At 40.7% G+C, this 20300-nt stretch overlaps 1 protein-coding gene across 1 annotated transcript in view; it reads left to right on the top strand.

Moving 5' to 3' along the window:
- GPI (glucose-6-phosphate isomerase) overlaps nt 1-16703 on the top strand; it is a 70729-nt gene extending 54026 nt beyond the window's left edge. Inside the window, exons 9-18 of the mRNA XM_069216943.1 lie at nt 2999-3052; nt 3249-3309; nt 4448-4491; nt 4711-4863; nt 8247-8376; nt 12317-12393; nt 12630-12758; nt 13026-13101; nt 13179-13245; nt 16329-16703. Of these exons, the coding sequence (XP_069073044.1) occupies nt 2999-3052; nt 3249-3309; nt 4448-4491; nt 4711-4863; nt 8247-8376; nt 12317-12393; nt 12630-12758; nt 13026-13101; nt 13179-13245; nt 16329-16452 (915 nt within the window). The 3' untranslated portion in view covers nt 16453-16703. The remainder of the gene's footprint in view (nt 1-2998; nt 3053-3248; nt 3310-4447; nt 4492-4710; nt 4864-8246; nt 8377-12316; nt 12394-12629; nt 12759-13025; nt 13102-13178; nt 13246-16328) is intronic.
- The last annotated feature ends 3597 nt before the right edge of the window (nt 16704-20300 follow it).

Genomic DNA, 20300 nt, shown 5'->3' on the forward strand with positions numbered 1-20300 from the left:
GCGGAGAGGCTCTCTTACACTTCAAAGGCCGGTGACCTGCTCTCTCACAAAGGGCGGACAAGCCCATTGCCTCCAGCCCCCCCTTCCCCTCTGCCCCACACAGGGATCCTGGCAGACAGGACTGGGTTGAAAGGGGTACTTGTGAACTTCAAAACCACTCTTTGAAGTTTCTCCCACTTCAAAAGCATTTTGGGTGTATATTGTTGCCTTGGTGCCCTCTGGCTCTGCTGGAAGTACTCTGTCTTCTCCACAAGTCCTATCCAAGGTCTTGGATTGAGATTGTCTCCTGTTCTGAAGTCTCAGGGCCACAAAGAAGAAAATCCAGTGCGTTGGAAAATTGATGCAGCACCTGCCTCACGGCTGAAAAGTTCCGCAGCACCAGTGCCTTCTACCAGATCATCCAGGATTTTCATTGCGTCATCCCAGGGTGTCAAAATATTCCTGCATCGCAGAGAGGAATAAGGCTGCACTCCTGGAATTTGACGCATCACCTCACAGCATGAAAGGAAATAAAGCATCATCTGTGCTGCACCTGGAAAATCTGCCGCATCGCCTCATTTTTCAATGCATCTCCTCCTCTGCGGCCCCTGTGTGTGTGTTGTGTTTTTTTTTTTTTTTTTAACGCATCTCGGGTACTGTGTGTTACAATGATATGACCACTGATTCTTAAGGATTGAGCCTCTAAAAAGTGTTCTCGACTTGTGCATAGTGAAGTTTTGCCATTTTTATCTTATTTTACTAAGATATATTATCTGTTTTTTTAAACTGGTGTGGATTATTATCTTTGGTGTCTTCACTGTGCTATTGCATGATGAAGTGCACAAATACTTTGCACATTGCCTTTTAAGTTAAGCCTGCCTACTCTGTGCCAAGCTACCAGAGTGTTGAGCACAGGATAGTTTGGCTTGTGTTGTGACTTACCCTGACTAGGTATACTTTTGCCAACTAGGGACCCAATTTCTAACCTTGTCTGAAAATCAAGTCAATTTGAAAGTGGCCTGTAAACCCCTAAGTTTGTGTACTGGCCCAATGATTTCCTTTGGTTCACCTCTCAAATGTGTTTCTTTTTTTTTTTTTTTTATCCTGCTCAACAATCCGTCATGAGCGAGGACCCCACTATATAATAAAGAATCTACATTTCCGTTCCTACTGACATTCCCCCTCCCAAATAGAATGCTGCATGATCAATGATTCTGGGTGTTGGAAACTGACCTTGTAGAGTAAACGCCAGGGCAGCTGAAGTGCAAATTGCCACTGAAAGGACCATTCAATTATAGTGGCTTACTCAAGGGCTGGGTAAGTCATGAGAAGAGGGCTGCCTACCCGAACACACAGTGATAGCTGTTAAATGCATTACTCCAGCCACATCTAGCAGGAGGAGTAAAGGGATGTCCATAGTGTGCAAGGCTGTGAAAAAGAGGGCAATGGCAGTCTCACTGTCTTCACAGGTGTCTCTCAAACTCCATGGAATTTTACTCAGCACTTTGCAATATGTGCCTTTATATAGGACACCACAAAGTTTGAAATGTACATTGGGTTAACATGAGCTAATAAGAGTGCACTATTAATGCATATGATATGAATGTCTTGGATTGTATTTTCTTTCCCATACCAAACTGAGATAGTTTGTCTCTTTCGCAAACTAGGTCAGTAAGTAAAATAAAAATATTTATTAGATGAGAAAAAATAATTCGGACTACACACTTTAGACTTCATGTTAAGGTACTGAATACTTCTCTTCCTCTTGCCTCTCCTCCCATGCTTCTCCCAGCTTAGATCTCACTTGATATTGTTGGCACACTTGTAACGTTTTGCACTGCATCTTTTGTGATAAAACTGATATTCAACCGTGATTTTCAAATGAAGTTTTTAGCTACACTTTTGAAGGTAATGCTCAGAACAATGTTTTAGGCTGCTTACACTTTTCCATAGTAAAGGTGAGAAAAAGTCATTCTGGATGTTTAGGAGGCTTGATCAAATATTACACACACCTGGTGGATCAGATGGGGAATGTTTGAAGGCCAGGATCATAGAGGAAAGCAGTGGGACCAGAACTGGAACCAGTCCTACTTAACTATTGTACCTGCACTTATCTAAGAGTTTTAAGGGCCAAAACATGTAGCCACCCTGAAGAAAAGCTACATTTGTTTAGTGCCTAGAGGGTTTGCAATCTGCAGTTAAGAGCAGGGATGGGGCACTTTCAGTCTAGAAGGTATGAAAGTCGAAGGAGATTGACTGTAAGAAAAGTAGATGGAGGAAAACCCCTTAAACTTTAATTCGTAGACTGTGTTGAAGTCCAGTAAAACATGTAGTGCTCGGTGGCAAGGTTCCCAGGCTACCTTGGGCACTGTCTGCACGGCTAGTTTTTGAAGGAAACTAACTTGGAACTAGACAGTGTCTTAATGCCCATGTGGTATTCCTGTTAACTGGAGTATGTGTTGTAAATGGTTTGGCAGGGACATCTGTTAATCACCCATGCAGATTACCATGGTTGAACTCCCAAGTAGGCAGTGAGTAGCATCTGACAGTGATAAATTGTAGCCATGCTCCACCACGGACTGGATACTTACAACCACCCTCAAATGAGAATACTACCAGTGACGTTTGGGACTAGGGACTGGGTCTGTGGGCCATGCGTCATGAGCTGAAGAGAGCATAAAGTAGCAGAACAGCAGTTTCACAAGTAGTCCTAGTCCCGCTGGAATTTGCTGCAGTGTGATTGGGCTGTAGATACACAGTATCCAGTAAAATTTTAAGCCTGACAGGTTAGGATTTCGAATTAATAAAAATGTATTTATTAATTGATACCTGTAATTTGAGCAAAGTCACACAGTGATTGGCCGAACAACCCAATTTTTGGATCCTTTTTATACAATATTTCATGACTTGTAGACCTAGGTAACCTAGTGACAAACAACATTTTTTAATGACAAAATAAACTGCTAATTTACTACCCTTTATGTTTTGGATAAGTAATGTTGAATCTTTTATTTTTTAGCCTAAAGTGAAGGAGTTTGGAATTGACACAGCAAACATGTTTGAATTCTGGGATGTAAGTAATACTTAAAATATTTAACCGCATCTTGTGATATCCAGCGTTAAACCTGTTCCTGGTAGCACTGTATAGTAAATACAGTTTGTGTATGATTCAAACGTTATTTTGCCTTAAATGAAATAAAGGAGACATTGTTAATGCTGAATTCTTTTTATTGAGATTTTTCATTTTTTTTGTCTTGTGTTTTTAATAGTGGGTTGGTGGACGTTATTCCCTGTGGTCTGCAATCGGTCTTTCAATTGCTCTTCACATTGGTATGTATAACATTTCATTACATGTCATAATTATGCTATTGGAAATCAATGCTCTTTTAAATCTGTTGCTATGAATTAAAACTGTCATTGTACATTGTTGTAGTCTGGCGTTGCAGCAAGGCGACCTGTGACTGATTAACTGCAGAGCACTTTATAGCCATAGGTGGTAGAGGAAGATGCTGAGGTCTCTTTGCCACTTTGTCCTCAGCACAGAACATGGAGCCCAATCCTCCATGGTACGCCTTATTGGTTGGGCAGGGGACCTTTATGGGTATGGTCAAGGAGGCCTCAATGAACAGGGTATGGTTGCAGATTAAGCCTTTACCGACGATTGAGCTTGCATTGAGTATGTTTCTGATGCCATGCTTCTCCTTGAGCTTGGTTTCACTGATCATTGAATTACATGGTCTGATGCTCTGCATTCGTTAATATCATTTGTACAGGGCATTGTTCTTAAAGGCTTTTTGCACAGTGCATAGTGTGAATTCAACTCATGGCTGTTTTGTGGGCAGTTAGTCCATTCAAGATCAAAGAAATGTGCAGGCTCTTCCTTGTGTTAAGGACATAGTTGTGCGTTTTCACTGTTTAGTCATTTAATTTTTTTGTGTTATGGTATATAGTTTATTGCGATGGTCTAAGTGGGATAACGCTACCACCATCTAGCTCTGAAAAGACAAGCGCCTGTCTAGAATTTTCTTGTTGAGCCTTTTGCCTTAGCCCTGTTCTAAAATCGGACAGCCACAGCACATTATTCTGATTGACTAGCTACTGCATGTTCATCCATTTTATCTGAAGTGCAGGCACAGATCCATGGCTCCTACCACTACCTCTCTTGTTACATTTCAGCAGTGGTCACTTATGTTCACATGTTGGTAATCCCCCAGTAATCTAAAACCATGCCTTCCAAAAGCATGCACAAGATATAAGACTTCTACAATTTCCCATTGTTTGACAGCTGTAGAGGGCATTGGTCCCCGGTCTGTATGCTTCAGATCTCAGTAGCTGTAGTTAAGGCTGTATGATTGTCTGTGATAAGTTCTGTAAAGCAGCTATCTAGCATATTTTCTATGGTTCATTTTATGTAGTAATTTTGATAAACACTGAAGTACATTAACTTATCTATTCATTTTTTTGCTAGGATTTGAAAACTTTGAAAAACTTCTGGCAGGAGCTCATTGGATGGTGAGCATTTAAATCTGGATGATTGTGCATGTGTTTATATTCTTCCTACCATCAATTGATACATACTTTCAATGTTGTTGTCCAGTATATTCGTTTGCTGTTAATTCTTTTTTTCCTGTACAGAACCCTACATTTTTTTGGGGAGATCTGGGATATGCCAAAATGGGTTTTGGTCAAAATAATGTGCAGTATGTTTATTTATTGTTTTATTCCCCGCAGGATAATCATTTTCACAACACTCCCCTTGATAAGAATGTTCCAGTAATTTTGGCCATGCTTGGAGTTTGGTATATCAACTGTTACGGAAGTGAAACACATGCACTTCTACCCTATGACCAATACATGCATCGCTTTGCAGCTTACTTCCAGCAGGTGAGTATGCGTCAGTGCTGAATAGTACATATTTTATTCGCGTACATTGTGATTGCTACAGTTAGTAAAGTCTTGTAGCAAAATATTTGTGATTTTATACGGGTTATTTCATAGCTGTGATCAGCAGTTGTCTAAGGAAGCAACTATTTGTTACAAATGTTATACCTTCCCCCCCCCCCCCCCCGGCCAAAAGTAACCAATATATGAAAAGTGATAGATTTCACACACAAAATTAGCCACACAGTGGCTTTTAAGAGGTAAAATGTCATATGGTTCATGCACCAGACATTAAGATTAGGGTTTTGAAGCAGTTCTTTGGAGGCAGGTTTAGTTGTATGGCAGTTTGTTACTGCAGGCAGGTGAAATCGTCTAGCATTCGGTCTGTCTGAGGTTCCCATGCATTGTTAAATTATTCCACCATACTTAGTGAGAATCCTGGAAATGTGTGTTTTTGTCAATCTAAATCTTTTGTAGCTGACTTTTTTTTAAACTGTTCATCTGATGCCTTATTGGCAAACTCTGTACCCTGTTAACTCTGTACCCTGTTAACTCTGTACCCTGTTAACTCTGTACCCTGTTAACTCTGTACCCTGTTAACTCTGTACCCTGTTAACTCTGTACCCTGTTAACTCTGTACCCTGTTGATAACCACCAGTGTCCTCTTGATTTCTCTCTTCCACCTTATATGAATTCGTGAACACTGCTTCTCTCTGTGGAGTTCTACTTTTATCATTAGGTGCTTTGACATTTACATTTCCCTTATTTTTCTTGGAGTGTTTGCCCTTAGTGTGAAGGCATTCAGTAGAAAAGACTACCACAACGATTTATTTTGGCATCTTGGTAGTTGTAACGCTTTTCATGAAGTCAAAAGTAAAGGACCTTTCAGATGCAGATTCTGATTAGGAATATTATTTCTTAGGAAATCGGTGGGAAGTGCTGCTTCAGGATATTTAAGTAATGGATGACAAACATTTACGCTCAAAGATTTGAGGCCTTTTAGATGTTTAGGATTTCACAGGATAGTTTGCTATACAATGAATCTAAAGATTTGCACTGTCTGTGGTTATTCCGGATAAGGTGCCACAAGAGTGGATCATGTGTAACATAGTTGGAGTACAGTACTTTAAAGATAGTGGTGTAGTGTCTTAATCAGGGAAGCCTATGGGCCATTAATCTGTGGTACTCACTGTCTCCAAAGCAGAGGCCTTTTCCCTTTTGTAAGGTTTGAGACAGCCTTGTGTGTTTGTTCTCCAACAAGCTTCATCCTTACGTCGCATTAGAGGTTATCACTTAACAAAAAAAAGGTTAGAAGGTGGGGGAGAGGGGATCACACACCAGTGTTATGCGATTGTCTGTCACCACAGTGTAATTTTTAGTCTGAAGCACAGGTTTTTAATTATCCGTAATCCCTTTGGGTAGACTGCCTACCGGGTACCACACATAACGGCATATACAGTCTCCCAAAACTGGCATCTTTGATTGAATGTTGAATGTGAGTTCACATTGTTTTGAGTGGACTGGTTAGTGCTGGAGTCATGGATTGCACAAGATTAAGGGTTTGGTTCATTGTGCAAAGCTTTACTTTTGGGCATGCCAGTCAGCATGTGAACCTCCCCTCTGACTTTAACGACTTTCTCAGATGCTCTCTGTGATCAGTACCAATTTGGACTCTGACCTCTGATTTGGGATTTCATATTATCAGCTAGAGACGTTTTCCTGATTCTGAAACCATTACAATTCTGTTTCTTAGATGCTCCTTTTTCTTAAAACTCATCAATTGAAGCCACAGGCAAAGTCTCTTACCAGTGGCTAATGGGCAGCCAGCCTGTAATGAATGCAGCAGCCCTTGGGGAAAATCTTGATCACAACCCGTGGTACAAGTGATATGGATCCCTGACTGATCAAATAAGTCATACCTAGAGAGCTGTGCCACACGTGAGATCCCAGTGGCCACTCGACTCATGAAAACTAGACTTGTGAACCTCCACCATGTAATAGTAATGGGCCACCTACACCACTCACTGAATATTCTGAAAGCATGTAAAAAACAAAACTTTATTTTAGTGTGAGATCCTATATGTTTGGGTGGTGGGTTTTTTGGCAAGAGGTGGGTGTAAATTCTTCAAATCCCTACGAAAGTGTCATCCTTATTTTCTACCCAAGACAGCAGTCGGCCTAATCAGTTACATATCTTGTAACAGTGTATCTTTCATTCTGGTACCTCTGCTCCATTGACAAACATTGCTAATCTGAAGACTCCTAAGATGCCTGATTCCCACTAAAGTGTTCCTCATTGGCTAACATTGGCCATAGGGTTTAAGGCCAACCGAATTTGCAGCACATAGGAGCTATAATTATTGCAGGCTGGTTTTCAGGCACAGAAAGTGCTCTTCACTTTTGTTTTTTCATGTGTATTATAGTTTTAGTTTACTGTTAAGGTTTCTGACATAAAACTAAACAAGTGACTGGCTATTGCAGTTATTAAATCTCTTGTTACGTTGCATGGCAAGTTTCCAAGCCCCTCCGCCTACCATATTAACCCCTGAGTGCTGAAATGTGCTCTGCTGATGGCTAAAAGGAAGTGTGCGGCTATACATTTGGAGGATAACAGTAACGATGCCCTAGGACATCACCATGGATAATGCTACTAAGAAATTACAAAATGGATGTGTGATTACTCTGTGGCTACAAGAGTAAGACAATTGATAACTTGCTTCTAATTTTCATAATGCCAAAAGATCTTTGGATTGCCAATTGTATTCCTACTCACTGCCAATACGTAAGATCTCATTGCTCATGCTCTAGAGTAAATGCTGATCATTCCACACATCTACTTACCAATAGCAGAGGTTCTGTTTGAGCCTTGAAATTGTACTCTGAAATTAGATATTACAGGAGGAATGGTAATTCCAGATCTGATTATCATGGTAATGCATTCTCTTTTTTAAACTCTCTGGAAGAAACACAAGGAGCCCTGTACCTGCGGACCTCCTCATGACTAATTATACCAGTGCCTGGTTGTCATTCATTTTATGAACAGATGCATGTTTTGATTCTACCTTAAGGAGCAATATGTCACTGTCGGAATACTTCAGTCCAATTTTCCCTGTACTTCGCTGCACACTTTAGTGTATTGCTGGTGAAGACCTATTACCAGCATCTCTCCATTGATATTAATGGGTGTCTTCCAAAGCCTTACTTGACCAGCATGAAATCGCCCATTGTTAAACAAAGTTAATTTTTTCTAAAACATTGAGTACAAAATAATTCTTCTGAATGTACAGTGCCACAGGTATACATTGTAATGTTTTATCTGTGAGTTTTGATTTTTTTTTTTTTTTTTTTTTTTTTCAAACTCTCACCCTTCTACTCTTGTCTTTTAGGGTGACATGGAATCTAATGGAAAATACATCACCAAAACAGGCGCTCGTGTGGACTATAACACAGGCCCTATTGTTTGGGGTGAACCTGGGACCAATGGACAACATGCTTTTTACCAGCTGATACATCAGGGTATAGTTTATGCATGTAGATTATAATGTTGTTTGTCTTGTGCTCTATCGGAACCACCCACTCGACAAATTACACCACATTTTGACCTACATTTTTAACTTTCCGGCCACAATACTTCAGTCTTTGACAAGGATGGGCAGTCCACTTGTCTTACTTTGCTTAACCTTTGTGGGAAATGCTTATCCTTCCTGGTCTGGTTTAGCTCTTTCCTTTCAGTATACCTCTGTATCTTGGCGCTCCTACTGCCCTTGCTTTGCAATTTCTCCACCTCCTTTACTCTTGTCTTATGTGTGGGAATTACCAGGACTCTGGAATCTGACATTCTTCTCGTCTCAGTTTTCTTCGTCCCACATTGCAAAATCCCTTCCTTTGAGTTCCCTATTTTAATTATTTGCAGATGATTCTCAAAATGTCTATCGTTACCATCCTTTACAAGTACAGTTAGCCTTCCCTATTCAGAACTGTAGTTCATCTTGAAGCAAATTTTAAAACTAGGTAGACACAAATCCTTTCCCATCTTTGTGCTCACACAACGCAGTGAGCCTGTTGCAAGCCTCTGTCTCAGTTGATGGTTAAATGGGAAGTGTAAATGTTGAATGCGCAGCACCCAAGTTGTGAATTGGAGAACTCTCAAAAGCAGTTATTTAACGGCATATTTGTAACCTTGATGCTCTTAATGCAGTATTTTACCCCAGGAGAGTGCTTCTCATCACTCTCCATCTTCACTCCGACCGATCTCTAGCTGTTATTTTTCCAACTTTACTTTAGTCTGAATTTGTATAGGACATCTTCTAATAACACATCCTACACTAGCCAAGTAGTTTTATTTGCCAAGTGGTTGGTGTCCTCAAACGATATCAACATGCTTTTCATATTACTAATTATGCTAAACGCTCTGTGTCCTTATCTCCATGTAGGTACATTTCTGTCCTGACAGTTTGAGAACCTTAGGTCACTCATGTGTCCAACCAGTGGTTTCATTAGACAGGATCTAACTAGTTTAAATATTACCGTGCTTTGTTACAAATTGGTTCAATTTTTCTCTTGATAACTGGAAGAATCCTGCCTTCTCCCAGAAGATGGCGTGTTGCGTTTGCAGTACCATGTTACAAGCAGGTGCTATACCTTGTCTATTTCTCGCAATCTAATGCTTTAGAATTCACTGATTTATCACGTCCTACCAGGGCTCTGAATGTTAGTCCAGTCTGACTCTGCACATTCTAATTTCCTTGACTGAGACCCCACTTGTAGGCCTTTGTAGATTAAAGCATATTGTTGAGCTGCAGAAAACTGCCTGATATCCTGCTGATTCTGACCTACACAACAAACCTAGGTCTTGCAATAAACAAGGCCACCATCTTACATGGGCTGTCGTGTTTTTTCATCCAGTGAATCAAAGCAGCTGTATATCTGCAATGTGGCTATACGTTTGCGGTGTGTGGTTTAACGTTAAAAATGGTCACTCCATGTGCCCCATCGTCTGAATTTATTTTCTTATTAATTCATCTGGTTGCCATCTGTTTTTAATCTTAATCGTGTAAATGTAAACACGCAGTAAATGCTAGATCAGCTCATTTGATTCTCTGGAGTACAACGTACCACTTCAACCTTGTTCAGCCATTTGTCTCGGCAGGTAGAATGGTTTATTGCTTCATTTTTTTGTAACCGGTCTTATTATTCCTGTGTGAAGAGACACCTAAACTATTTTATAAATGCCATTAGAGATGTACGTCATACTTGTTCACAAGCATGTATTCTGTTCTACAGCATCTTGTGCTGCTTTACATTGATACTTCTCTTCCTCCTTCGAAGGAAATCATGAAATTCTGAGGGAACTTGAAGTATTCTTCTAAGTTATGGCAGAGGGTATTTTCTTTTTCAAATACATGGTCATACCATCACCCCCTCTCCAACTTCAAATTATACGCACCAGTATGTAGGAAGTAACTTGTTACCGATGACGTACAGAACTCTTAAGCATAACCTGTAACCTGCTAAAGGAATCCTACTTTCATGTAATTACAATCTAGACCTGCGAAAAAAATAAAACATTAATACTCTGATAAAGGTCTAATGCTAATGAGGATCCACCTCATGGAAACAGTTTAGACGAACTGAATCAGTCTTCATTTCAATGTAATAACTAACATTATCAATGCCAGTGGGGTCTGTCTTATAACAGAATGTGTCTTTTCAGTCACTGAGTTTAGGCACTCAAGGCCTAATGCCTGCACTCTGACTCACTTTTGCCCTCTTGCATCTATTCCTCCAACCATTTAAATCATTGCTTACTTTACCCCCTTACTGCTTCTCAAAAAGTAGATATTCAAACTCCTGCAAACATACGAAATCTAAATGAAAAGAATAAAAATAGAAATACGAAAACTTGCCACCACATAAAATTGTCAGGTGTGTGTGTGTGTATATACACACGCCTGCAGTGCAAAAATAAATGTAAAGATTGTGGGTGGCAATCTTGTAATGGTACTGTATATACAGTATCATTGTTTTAAAGTTACAATATAGTTGTCACATTGAAAAGCAAACCCTTTGAGCGATCTAAATGATGCCAAATTATACACAATACCGCGCCAAGCTAGCTGCTCAGTAAATATCACACTGGGCATCGATCATCAAATGCTAAAGTACATTTTGCATTATTCCTGTACTGAGCTATAGGGGCCCACATAATGCTTCTGAACATGGGGACCGTATTAGAATGGCAAAACAATGATACACTTTAAACACTAGCACACCAATATGGCGTCCAGTGTAGAAATAGTGGCATGCTGCAGATGAAATGATGAACATGTGGGTCATTGAGTAGGACTGTATGGAGAACTTTAGGACGCTCAAAGAAAAAGAACAAAAGAGTTAAATGGGGATGTAAAAAAGGAAAACATTAAGACTGACCACCCGCCCAGACAATGACATGCTCTGCTTTTCAGAAAGATGTGCACGTGATCAGGCATAATGCCTTTACTTAAAGGACAGTAGAGCAAATGGCTAAATTGGCTAACCTATTACCCCATGCGGAATGCTGTCAAGGGGAGAAGCAGAATGAAAATGACACTTGAACAGAGACAGCTGGCCCGAAGAAACTCTATAATTGTGAATTTATCTATGTAGAGTTTTATTTATTTGTTAAAGGGCCTGACAAACACTATTTCTCTGAAGGTCTCCCAAGGATCACCACAGGTCTAACTTACAACAAAGGGTTTATCTGACGTGGTAAACACAAAAGTCCTTGTTTAGTGAGTTCATCTGTGATTTCCTGTAACACAATACTAGAATATAGCCTTCAACACGTTGTAATAACAATTCTCCCCTAAAGGGAAGGTATGATAACAGCTGTGCTACTGGGACAGAATTAAAAAGCAGCCTTGCAACTTAACAACGCTGCAATAACATATTACAGTTATATACCGTTGTCTTATTACACAAAACTAGAGTGGCCACAATCGAACTGAAATAATAAAATTAGACTTGCACATAATAGAGGCTTACATATATTTTAATGGAGTTGTATCATGTTTTTTTTTAATGCCCCCAGGCAAGAAAAGCTTACCAGTCAAGCTGCCTAGCAGATTTGGAATACTGAATCTGATAAATAAGCCTGTTTATGGGTGTATTTGCATATGCTGTTCTCATTTAAAAAAAAAAAAAGCCCTTCTGATGCTATCTTTCTATCACAACTTCCAAACTTTCCTCCTGTGTCCTCCTTTCCGATTTAATGTTGTTCGGAATTGCTGTTGGCAACACTTAATGCAGCTACATCAAATTAAGTAGAAACATGTTGATATTATTCAATTTGTAATAAAATAAGCAATTTGTTTTTGTCCCTATTAACAGGATTGCTCTAATCCTATTAACAATCTGAGGTTCATTGCACACAGCTGTTTCCGAGGGCTGCGCTCAGTCCTGTTCTTTCATCTTGCAGGTACTCGAATGATCCCTTGTGATTTCTTAATCCCAGTCCAAACGCAGCATCCCATCAGACACGGACTGCACCATACAGTAAGCTCCTTTGCTTTGAGTTCACTGAATTGCTTTGCCTTATCTTTGTTAAGGAGGCGGGAGGATGTTGCCTAATAAACGTGCACATTTTTGTAACAAGTCAAAAATTAGGTGATAGTGCCTTTTATGGTGTTTCCTATGGTATGATGTAACCCAACGACCTTTAGTTATCATTGTACGAGAAACAACTGAAATTATTAGTACTTGATTCTGCTTTTGATGTTTCACGCTCTTAGATACTTATGGCCAATTTCCTAGCTCAGACTGAAGCCTTAATGAAGGGAAAGTCAACAGATGAAGCCCGCAAGGAATTGGAGGCTAGTGGACTGAGCGGGGATGCCTTGACAAAGCTGCTGCCACACAAGGTGTTTCCTTTTAGACTCTTTTTGAGCTCCTGTTTGAGTTTAAGTTGCATGCATTTTTTTACATTGTATCATCTCTTGAGAGTTTGGAAGGTTTAAACTCTTCTGAAATCCATTTCTGAAATTTACACCTTCAAGTCAAGCCTTTACACTTTTGCTTTCCAAGTCTGAGAGAAACCTAGCTTTTTGATCGGAATTTGTCTTTTGTACCATTCTTGTTTTGAACTTCACTGTCCATGTTCTGCTATTAATATTTTATCTTTTTCAAAGGTTTTTGAGGGAAATCGTCCAACAAATTCAATGGTCTTCACAAAACTGAATCCATTTATGCTGGGAGTTCTGATAGGTAAACTTAATTTCTTCTTTTAGATACCATATAATTTGCATTATTGTATTTTAAGTACTACTTTTTTGTCTTTGCAGCTATGTACGAACAGAAGATTTTTGTTCAGGGAGTTGTGTGGGACATCAACAGTTACGACCAGTGGGGGTAAGCCATTGTAGTTTTCGTATTTACTTATTTATTTTAATGTTGTTTATTGCTTTTTTAAAGGTTTGTCAGGAGTAGCAGTTTCGAATGACAAAAATCTCAGTTGCGCAGTGCATAACATTGAGGCCCAGTTTAGCATTCCAAGTATAGATGTCAAACGGTTATGACAAGTAGGGGTGCTACTAGGAGCGGTTTCAATGACGGATATAAAAATCTTATGATTCAAAGAGCTAAACAAGATAACAATAATTCTTACCCAGCCCAACATCTTGCAGTCCTGTCTAGGGGTGAGGATCTGACTTATGCTGCTCACTGCCATGCAGCTTCTCTCTCTTCTCACTCCAGTACAGTCAAACTTTGGGTCACAACACCACTAATTAATGCAGTCCCCCCTTCATCATATTGAATTGCGGAATGTTACATTGGGCATGTGTGTCAGGTCCATCAAAAGTATTTGCCAGTTTGTTCCAGAGCTCAGCTATAGGATAGGATGGTTGCAGAACCCCCAGAATTCCTCATTCAGCTGCATTGCAGTTGCTTGATGAGCAACAAAATGTTGATTAGTATTTTGTGAAACATATTTAGCCCATTCTTTAAGTATTGTGAATCTACTGGCACTGAATTAGAGCTGTTTGTTTCAGATGTATTCTTCAGGGTGGGAAATTACCTCACTTGAGGTTGACCTCATCAGGTAGGTCAAAGTGTAAGTGAAAATGAAAGTCCAGGTTATAGAAGAAGTGCACACAAAGCTCTTCAGTGTCCAGAAGCTTCCTATCCAGGGAGAAATGGCACAATGTTAGCTAGTGACATTTAACTCCATTGCCTAGCTCGCACACGGTGCCAGTGCACCTAGAGGTCCCTGGGCCATCATTGACTCTGCAGTGAATTTGAGGCTTTCAAAGGCGGCCATGCTGCAAATGTTTTGAGTCTAGGGACAAAGTTGTGATACTGACCCGTAAAGGGGAAACCAAATTTCTATTCAGACAACTCCAGTGAACACATTATCTTAATAATTGATGCCTGTCGCAGAAAAGTCTCTGCTTTTTGCTCTTCTGAATCATCTTGCTGGCTGTTTATGTTGTACTCAATCAGTCTTTGAAACATTCTATGGAGATTCTCCTCGCTAATCTTTATTACCATTTGGAGCTGTTAGCAATCAACATAATCCCAGTACTAATCATCATTTTTTTTTTTTTTTTATTGCATTTGAGGAAGATAGTTGGTAGCAGCTGATAGTTGAAAACGTGTAAAATTCTTGAATCTGTGACAATTGAAATGTATAAAAGCAAGTGCATGTTTTCGGCCTTAAGGAAGCACCAGCATTTCATGAAACATATCAGCTGTTCATTTATATTATGCAAACATTGAGTTGGTTTGTTGGTTGTCATGAAACACATAAGATAAAATGAACAGATGAAATAAATTATGAAAAATGTCAAACTATAATACAAATTCTGTTGAAATGTTGCAAAAATTGAGAAGCTCATATATAACTAACAAAAGAAAGTGGAACCAACATCACACAAGAATTCTTGGAACAAGGTTTGAGAAAAAGATACCGTAAATAAACGGGAGATAGTATCCTCTTATAAATGTGGAGAAGAAACTCTGATTAGTCCGAACAACAAGACAACTGTAGAGTGTTCTCTTTTTTCTGCCCCCTGTGGGATTTTCCTGATTGTCCATCACTTAGCAAAAGTTGTCTGCATCGGGTGGATCAATTGAGCAGGTGCCTTCTTGCCAATCATGAGTGATGGCTGTGCCAAGAGGTGCCACACTGTGTTTTTACCCAGTTGGGTGTATCCACAGTAGACTTACTTGGTACCTTTTTGACAGCAATCCAGTGTCTAGCCTTCTGCATTCTACAGTATATTATATGGGAGTAATTAGGAGACATTTTCAGCCTTCACAGGAGTCTAGCCTCCTATATACGTTTCCTGTTTTCTTTTGACACGGATCCTGAGGGTTCTGAAGAAATTCAGGAAGGACCTGCACAGCAGAGTCCATTTGGCCTGAAGAGTCTGATACTCTGAACTGTTGACCTTAAGGTTCTGCTCAACTTCGGCTTCCTGTCCCCTGTCACACTTCAGTTTGGTATCCGTGCAGCAAAGCAGGGATGCTATATCTGAACTTCCACACTCAACATTCATGCTGGGAGATTAGGCGTAACCAACTGAGACATTCTGATCTATTCTTGGAGGTGGTGGATTTCATGTTGGCTACTTGTCCTTGCTGTAGCAAATCTATTCGGGCCACTAGTTCAAATGTTATCTGGCGTGAGGAGAAGCAGAGATTCTCCCTAAAGGCTGAATTATGTTATGTTTGTATTAACTTTGGCTGGCCACACTTTGTAGTGGTCACCATTAAGGGTTGCTTATCTGCCCTTTTTTCCTTTCTTCATGTGCCTGGTCAGTCATCGTTATTCAGATTACTCAGTGTAATTTTTATTGAAAGAGCTCATGTTTTTATCCACTGCTTTCTTTAGAACCTCAGTTCATTTCCATTGTTGTGGGCTCCTTTTTGAGCCTCTTAAAAGCTGTGTTTAGACCCTTAACCTTGAAGGCATTGCTTCTCTTTGCAATTAAATTTCTGCATAATCTGATGAAGCAATCATTTCATAGTTCATTTTGACTGCTTGGAAGGTTCACAAGGTGTGGAATCTGTGGTTAGAGTATCACATGAAGGGGCAATACCAGAGGCAGTTAATGTATTTGTTGGTACCCAACTCATGTCTTTGAAACAAGTTGTGAACATCCTTTTTTTTTTTTTTCTAGGTTTTTATTTTCTTATGTTTCCTTTCCTTCAGTTGTATAGCACAACTGAGTTGCCGATTTACTCCAGTTTGTGAAACCCTGAATTGCACTACAAAATTGGTTAATTATGTTAAATGGTCATCTGATAGGGCTGTTTTTCTTTGTTTAAATCTTTAAATTTGTCTATTTCAGTGCTTTATTCTGGCATTACAAAACAATAATTGATTTAAAACATGGGGCTGCAGGTGGTTTCTCTCCAATATGTGGATAATGTTTTCCATTAACTAAAAGAAATGTAATTTGAGATCTTTCTCTTTAAATAATTTTTAGGGTTGAACTTGGAAAGCAGTTGGCAAAGAAAATTGAACCAGAGTTAGCATCTGATGCGCCTGTGACATCTCATGATTCCTCAACCAATGGTCTGATCAGCTTTATCAAGAAACACAGAATGTGATGCTGTTTTGAAAGAACACATCCCTCGGACTCCAAAGCCGCCAGATCAATGTTGTAGTTATTGAATTCGTTTTTAAGCGTGAGCAACCTGTGGCACTTTTCACCAAACCCTTGCACTTCTGTTTAAAGGTTAGAATTATACTGTAAAATTATGGCAGCTGTTTGTCTTTGTGGTTACTGGAATTGTGAATGTTCCAATCATCTGTGCTCCCATTCTGAATTTGCACAATTAAACACCAACTGCAAATTAAAGTGTTGTTTTTTTTGTTTGTTTTTTGTTTTTTAATTTGTTTCACATAAACACATTGGCTTTTGATGTGTAATGGAGCTTGATGGGCTAACTGTCCTCTGCACATCACTCTCAATCACTCTGCATCCACAGACTGTTTCAGAGTACGGTCTTTCCTCACCACGGTTCTCCCACTTTCTCTGTACTCAAACCAAACAATTTCCTCCCACATCTAACCAATAATTTGTCTCCAGTTCCTTTATTTTCGAAAAATGCTTGAATGTAGTGTATCCATTCCGCTTCCTGTCATTCTCTGCGCTTTCAATGAATTTAGTTATCTACAGTGTCATTTTCTGTACAGCTCTTACCTGCTCATAAAACGCTTGCTGCTCCTTATTCCTTGTAATCGACCTCTGCATCTTTCAACACTATTCACACTACTATGACGGCAACTGTTAACTAGTTTAATAAGTAACACAGCGTTGGATGCTCTGCAGTGGAGACTTTAGTGTGCATTCAAGCGATATTGGGGTGTGCAAAAGTAATGTCCCGTTTTTGGCGTGGTCAGAAATAGAGGAGGTGCTGCCTACCCACTTATAGAACATTTATAACTTCACAACCTGCTGTGGCAACTTCTGCCTGACCCAATGTTCTGCCTTGGAGAGAGATATATATATATATATATATATATATATATATATATATATATATATATATATATATATATTCGATGGCATGTGTAGCTGCAGATACACATGCTATGCACAGGTCCTGCCATCTAGTGTGGGCTTGGAGTGTTACAAATTGTTTTTCTTCGAAGAAGTCTTTTCGAGTCACGGGACTGAGTGACTCCTCCTTTTCGGCTCCATTGTGCATGGGCATCGACTCCATCTTAGATTGTTTTCTTTCCGCCATCGGGTTCAGACGTGTTTCTTTTCACTCCAGTTGTTTGAGTCGGATAAGTATTACAAACTCTCTAAATTCTTCCGTATTGTTTTTGATCGAGTACCATCTATCATCGACACCTCGGTACCGGCGGACACAGATCTCTACTTGCCCTTCTGGGCACCCGTGCCCAACTTGGGCCTGGTCAGCCTGACCAAAAGTCTTGTCGAAGCCTCATGGACCGGACCCCGTTTAGATTCTGCCATCGATGCCACGCCAAGTATCCTTACACGGACCAACATCTAGTCTGTAACCTGTGTCTATCTCCAGACCACCGAAAGGATACTTGCGAGGCCTGCAGATCCTTCCGCTCGAAAAAGACTCTGCAAGACCGAAGAGCGCGAAGGTTAAGGATGGCATCCAAAAGCACTGAACGCCTCGACACAGAAGAAGAGGAGATGATCCACACTGCAGTCTCCGTTCGGGGGTCTGAGTCCGACAACGACCGAGGCCAGCAAGTGAGTACGCTTGCCCCGACCCAATCCAAGCCCAAATGCAAGGCCTCAGGGACGCCACTGCCAGAAGGCCATGGCTCCACCCATAAGAAAACTACCGGTGACCAAGCAACATCTTCGGCATTGAGAAACGCCACACCAACGAAGCCTTCGGACTCGAGCCGAGGCACAGGCTTTGAAATCCTCAAACACCGACCCATCAAGTCGAAGCCCCGAAAGTCCCTCTCGGAGCCAAGGCCAACAACTACTTCAGGCCTTTCGATCCTGACGAAACCGGCTTCGGAGCCGAAAAAACACACAGATACAGAGGAGCATGGACTTTCCAAGCAATTGAAAGAAAGCCATAGGTTTGCGGAAAAACTTACGCAAATTGAGGATTTTGATGAAAAACAGGCCAGAATCCAAATTTATAAAGGCACTGGCAAAATCCTCACTGTACCTCCTCTAAAAACAAAGAGGAAACTGGCCTTTCAAGGACATTTGGACACTGACCAGCCACCGGTTAAAGTGCCAAAACCGAGACACAAATCTCCGCCTCCTCCGTTTTCACATCACCAGTCTCCTCCTCACTCTCCTCACCTAACTGTCTCCCCGCCTGTTACCCCCACTGCACAGTCTCACCAGGATGACACTGACCCATGGGACCTTTATGATGATCCCATTTCAGACAATAGATCCAGAGTGCTATCCATCAAAGCCATCACCTCCAGAGGATAGCACCTCATATACACAGGTTCTAGCTAGGGCAGCAGCATATCATAACGTAGCCATGCACACAGCACCTCTTGAAGATGATTTTTTTTATTCAACACGTTGTCCTCAACTCACGCCACCTACCAGAGTCTACCCATGCTTCCTGGCATGTTAAAACATGCACATCAAATCTTCCAGGAACCAGTTAAAGCAAGAGCAATTACTCCAAGGGTAGAAAAGAAATATAAGCCGCCTCCTTCAGACCCAGCTTTTATTACCCAACAGCTACCCCCAGATTCCGTAGTGGTCAGCGCAGCAAGGAAGAGGGCTAACTCCCAGCCATCTGGGGACGTACCCCCACCAGATAAAGAAAGTAAAAAATGTGATGCTGCGGGTAAAAGGCTGGCATCACAGGCAGCTAATCAATGGTGTATAGCCAATTCCCAAGCGCTAATGGCCAGATACGACTGGGCCCACTGGGACGAGATGAAAGACATTATCCAGCATCTCCCCAAAGACTAACAGAAGAGAGCCCAGCAAGTAGTAGAGGAAGGACAGGCAATTACCAACAATCAGATCAGATCAGGTCAGCGTTAGACTCCGCAGACAAAGCTGCAAGAACTATTAATACGGCTGTCACCATTAGGCGACACACATGGCTTAGGCCTTCAGGCTTTAAACCTGAAATTGAGCAGGCTGTTTTTAACATGCCTTTTAACGAACACCAACTATTTGGCACACAGGTTGATACAGCCATTGAGAAAAATGAAAAAAGACGCTGACACTGCCAACGCTATGGGGGCGCTTTACTCAACTCAATACAGAGGCTCATTTTGAAAGCCTCAATATAGGAGAGGCTTTAGACCCCAAACATCTGAGCCATCTACCTCCCAATCCAAACCCTCTTACCAGACACAATACCACAGAGGGGGGTTTCGGGGAACCTTCAGAGGACAATTTTCCAGATCTAGAGAAAAATATCAGCCCCCAAAACAACCCACGCATACCAAACAGTGACTTCATCCACATCTTCCCTCACCCCACTTCCCCTGTGGGAGGAAGACTGCAAAAGTTCCACACCCACTGGTTACCCATCACAGACAATTAGATCTTATCCATTATCCAACATGGTTACTGTATGGAGTTCACACAAACTCCTCCAGATATACACCCAAAACCACACAAACTCTCCTCTCAACACATTTCAATGTTGCAAACGGAGGTACAGGCACTATTCCTCAAACAAGCCATAGAGCTTGTGCCACATCATCAAAGAGGAACAGGGGTTTACTCCCTGTATTTCCTCATTCCCAAAAAAGACAAAACATTGAGACCATTGCTAGATCTCAGAACTCTCAATCTTTACATCCTATCAGGACACTTTGACATGGTAACACTACAGGATGTAGTCCCACTGTTACAAGATTTTATGGCAACACTGGATCTAAAAGATGTGTATTTTCACGTACCCATCCATCCAGCGCACAGAAAATATCTCAGATTTGTAATACAAGGAAAACATTACCA

This window comes from Pleurodeles waltl, chromosome 12 (assembly GCF_031143425.1).
Source record: "Pleurodeles waltl isolate 20211129_DDA chromosome 12, aPleWal1.hap1.20221129, whole genome shotgun sequence".
Taxonomy (NCBI): Eukaryota; Metazoa; Chordata; class Amphibia; order Caudata; family Salamandridae; genus Pleurodeles; species Pleurodeles waltl.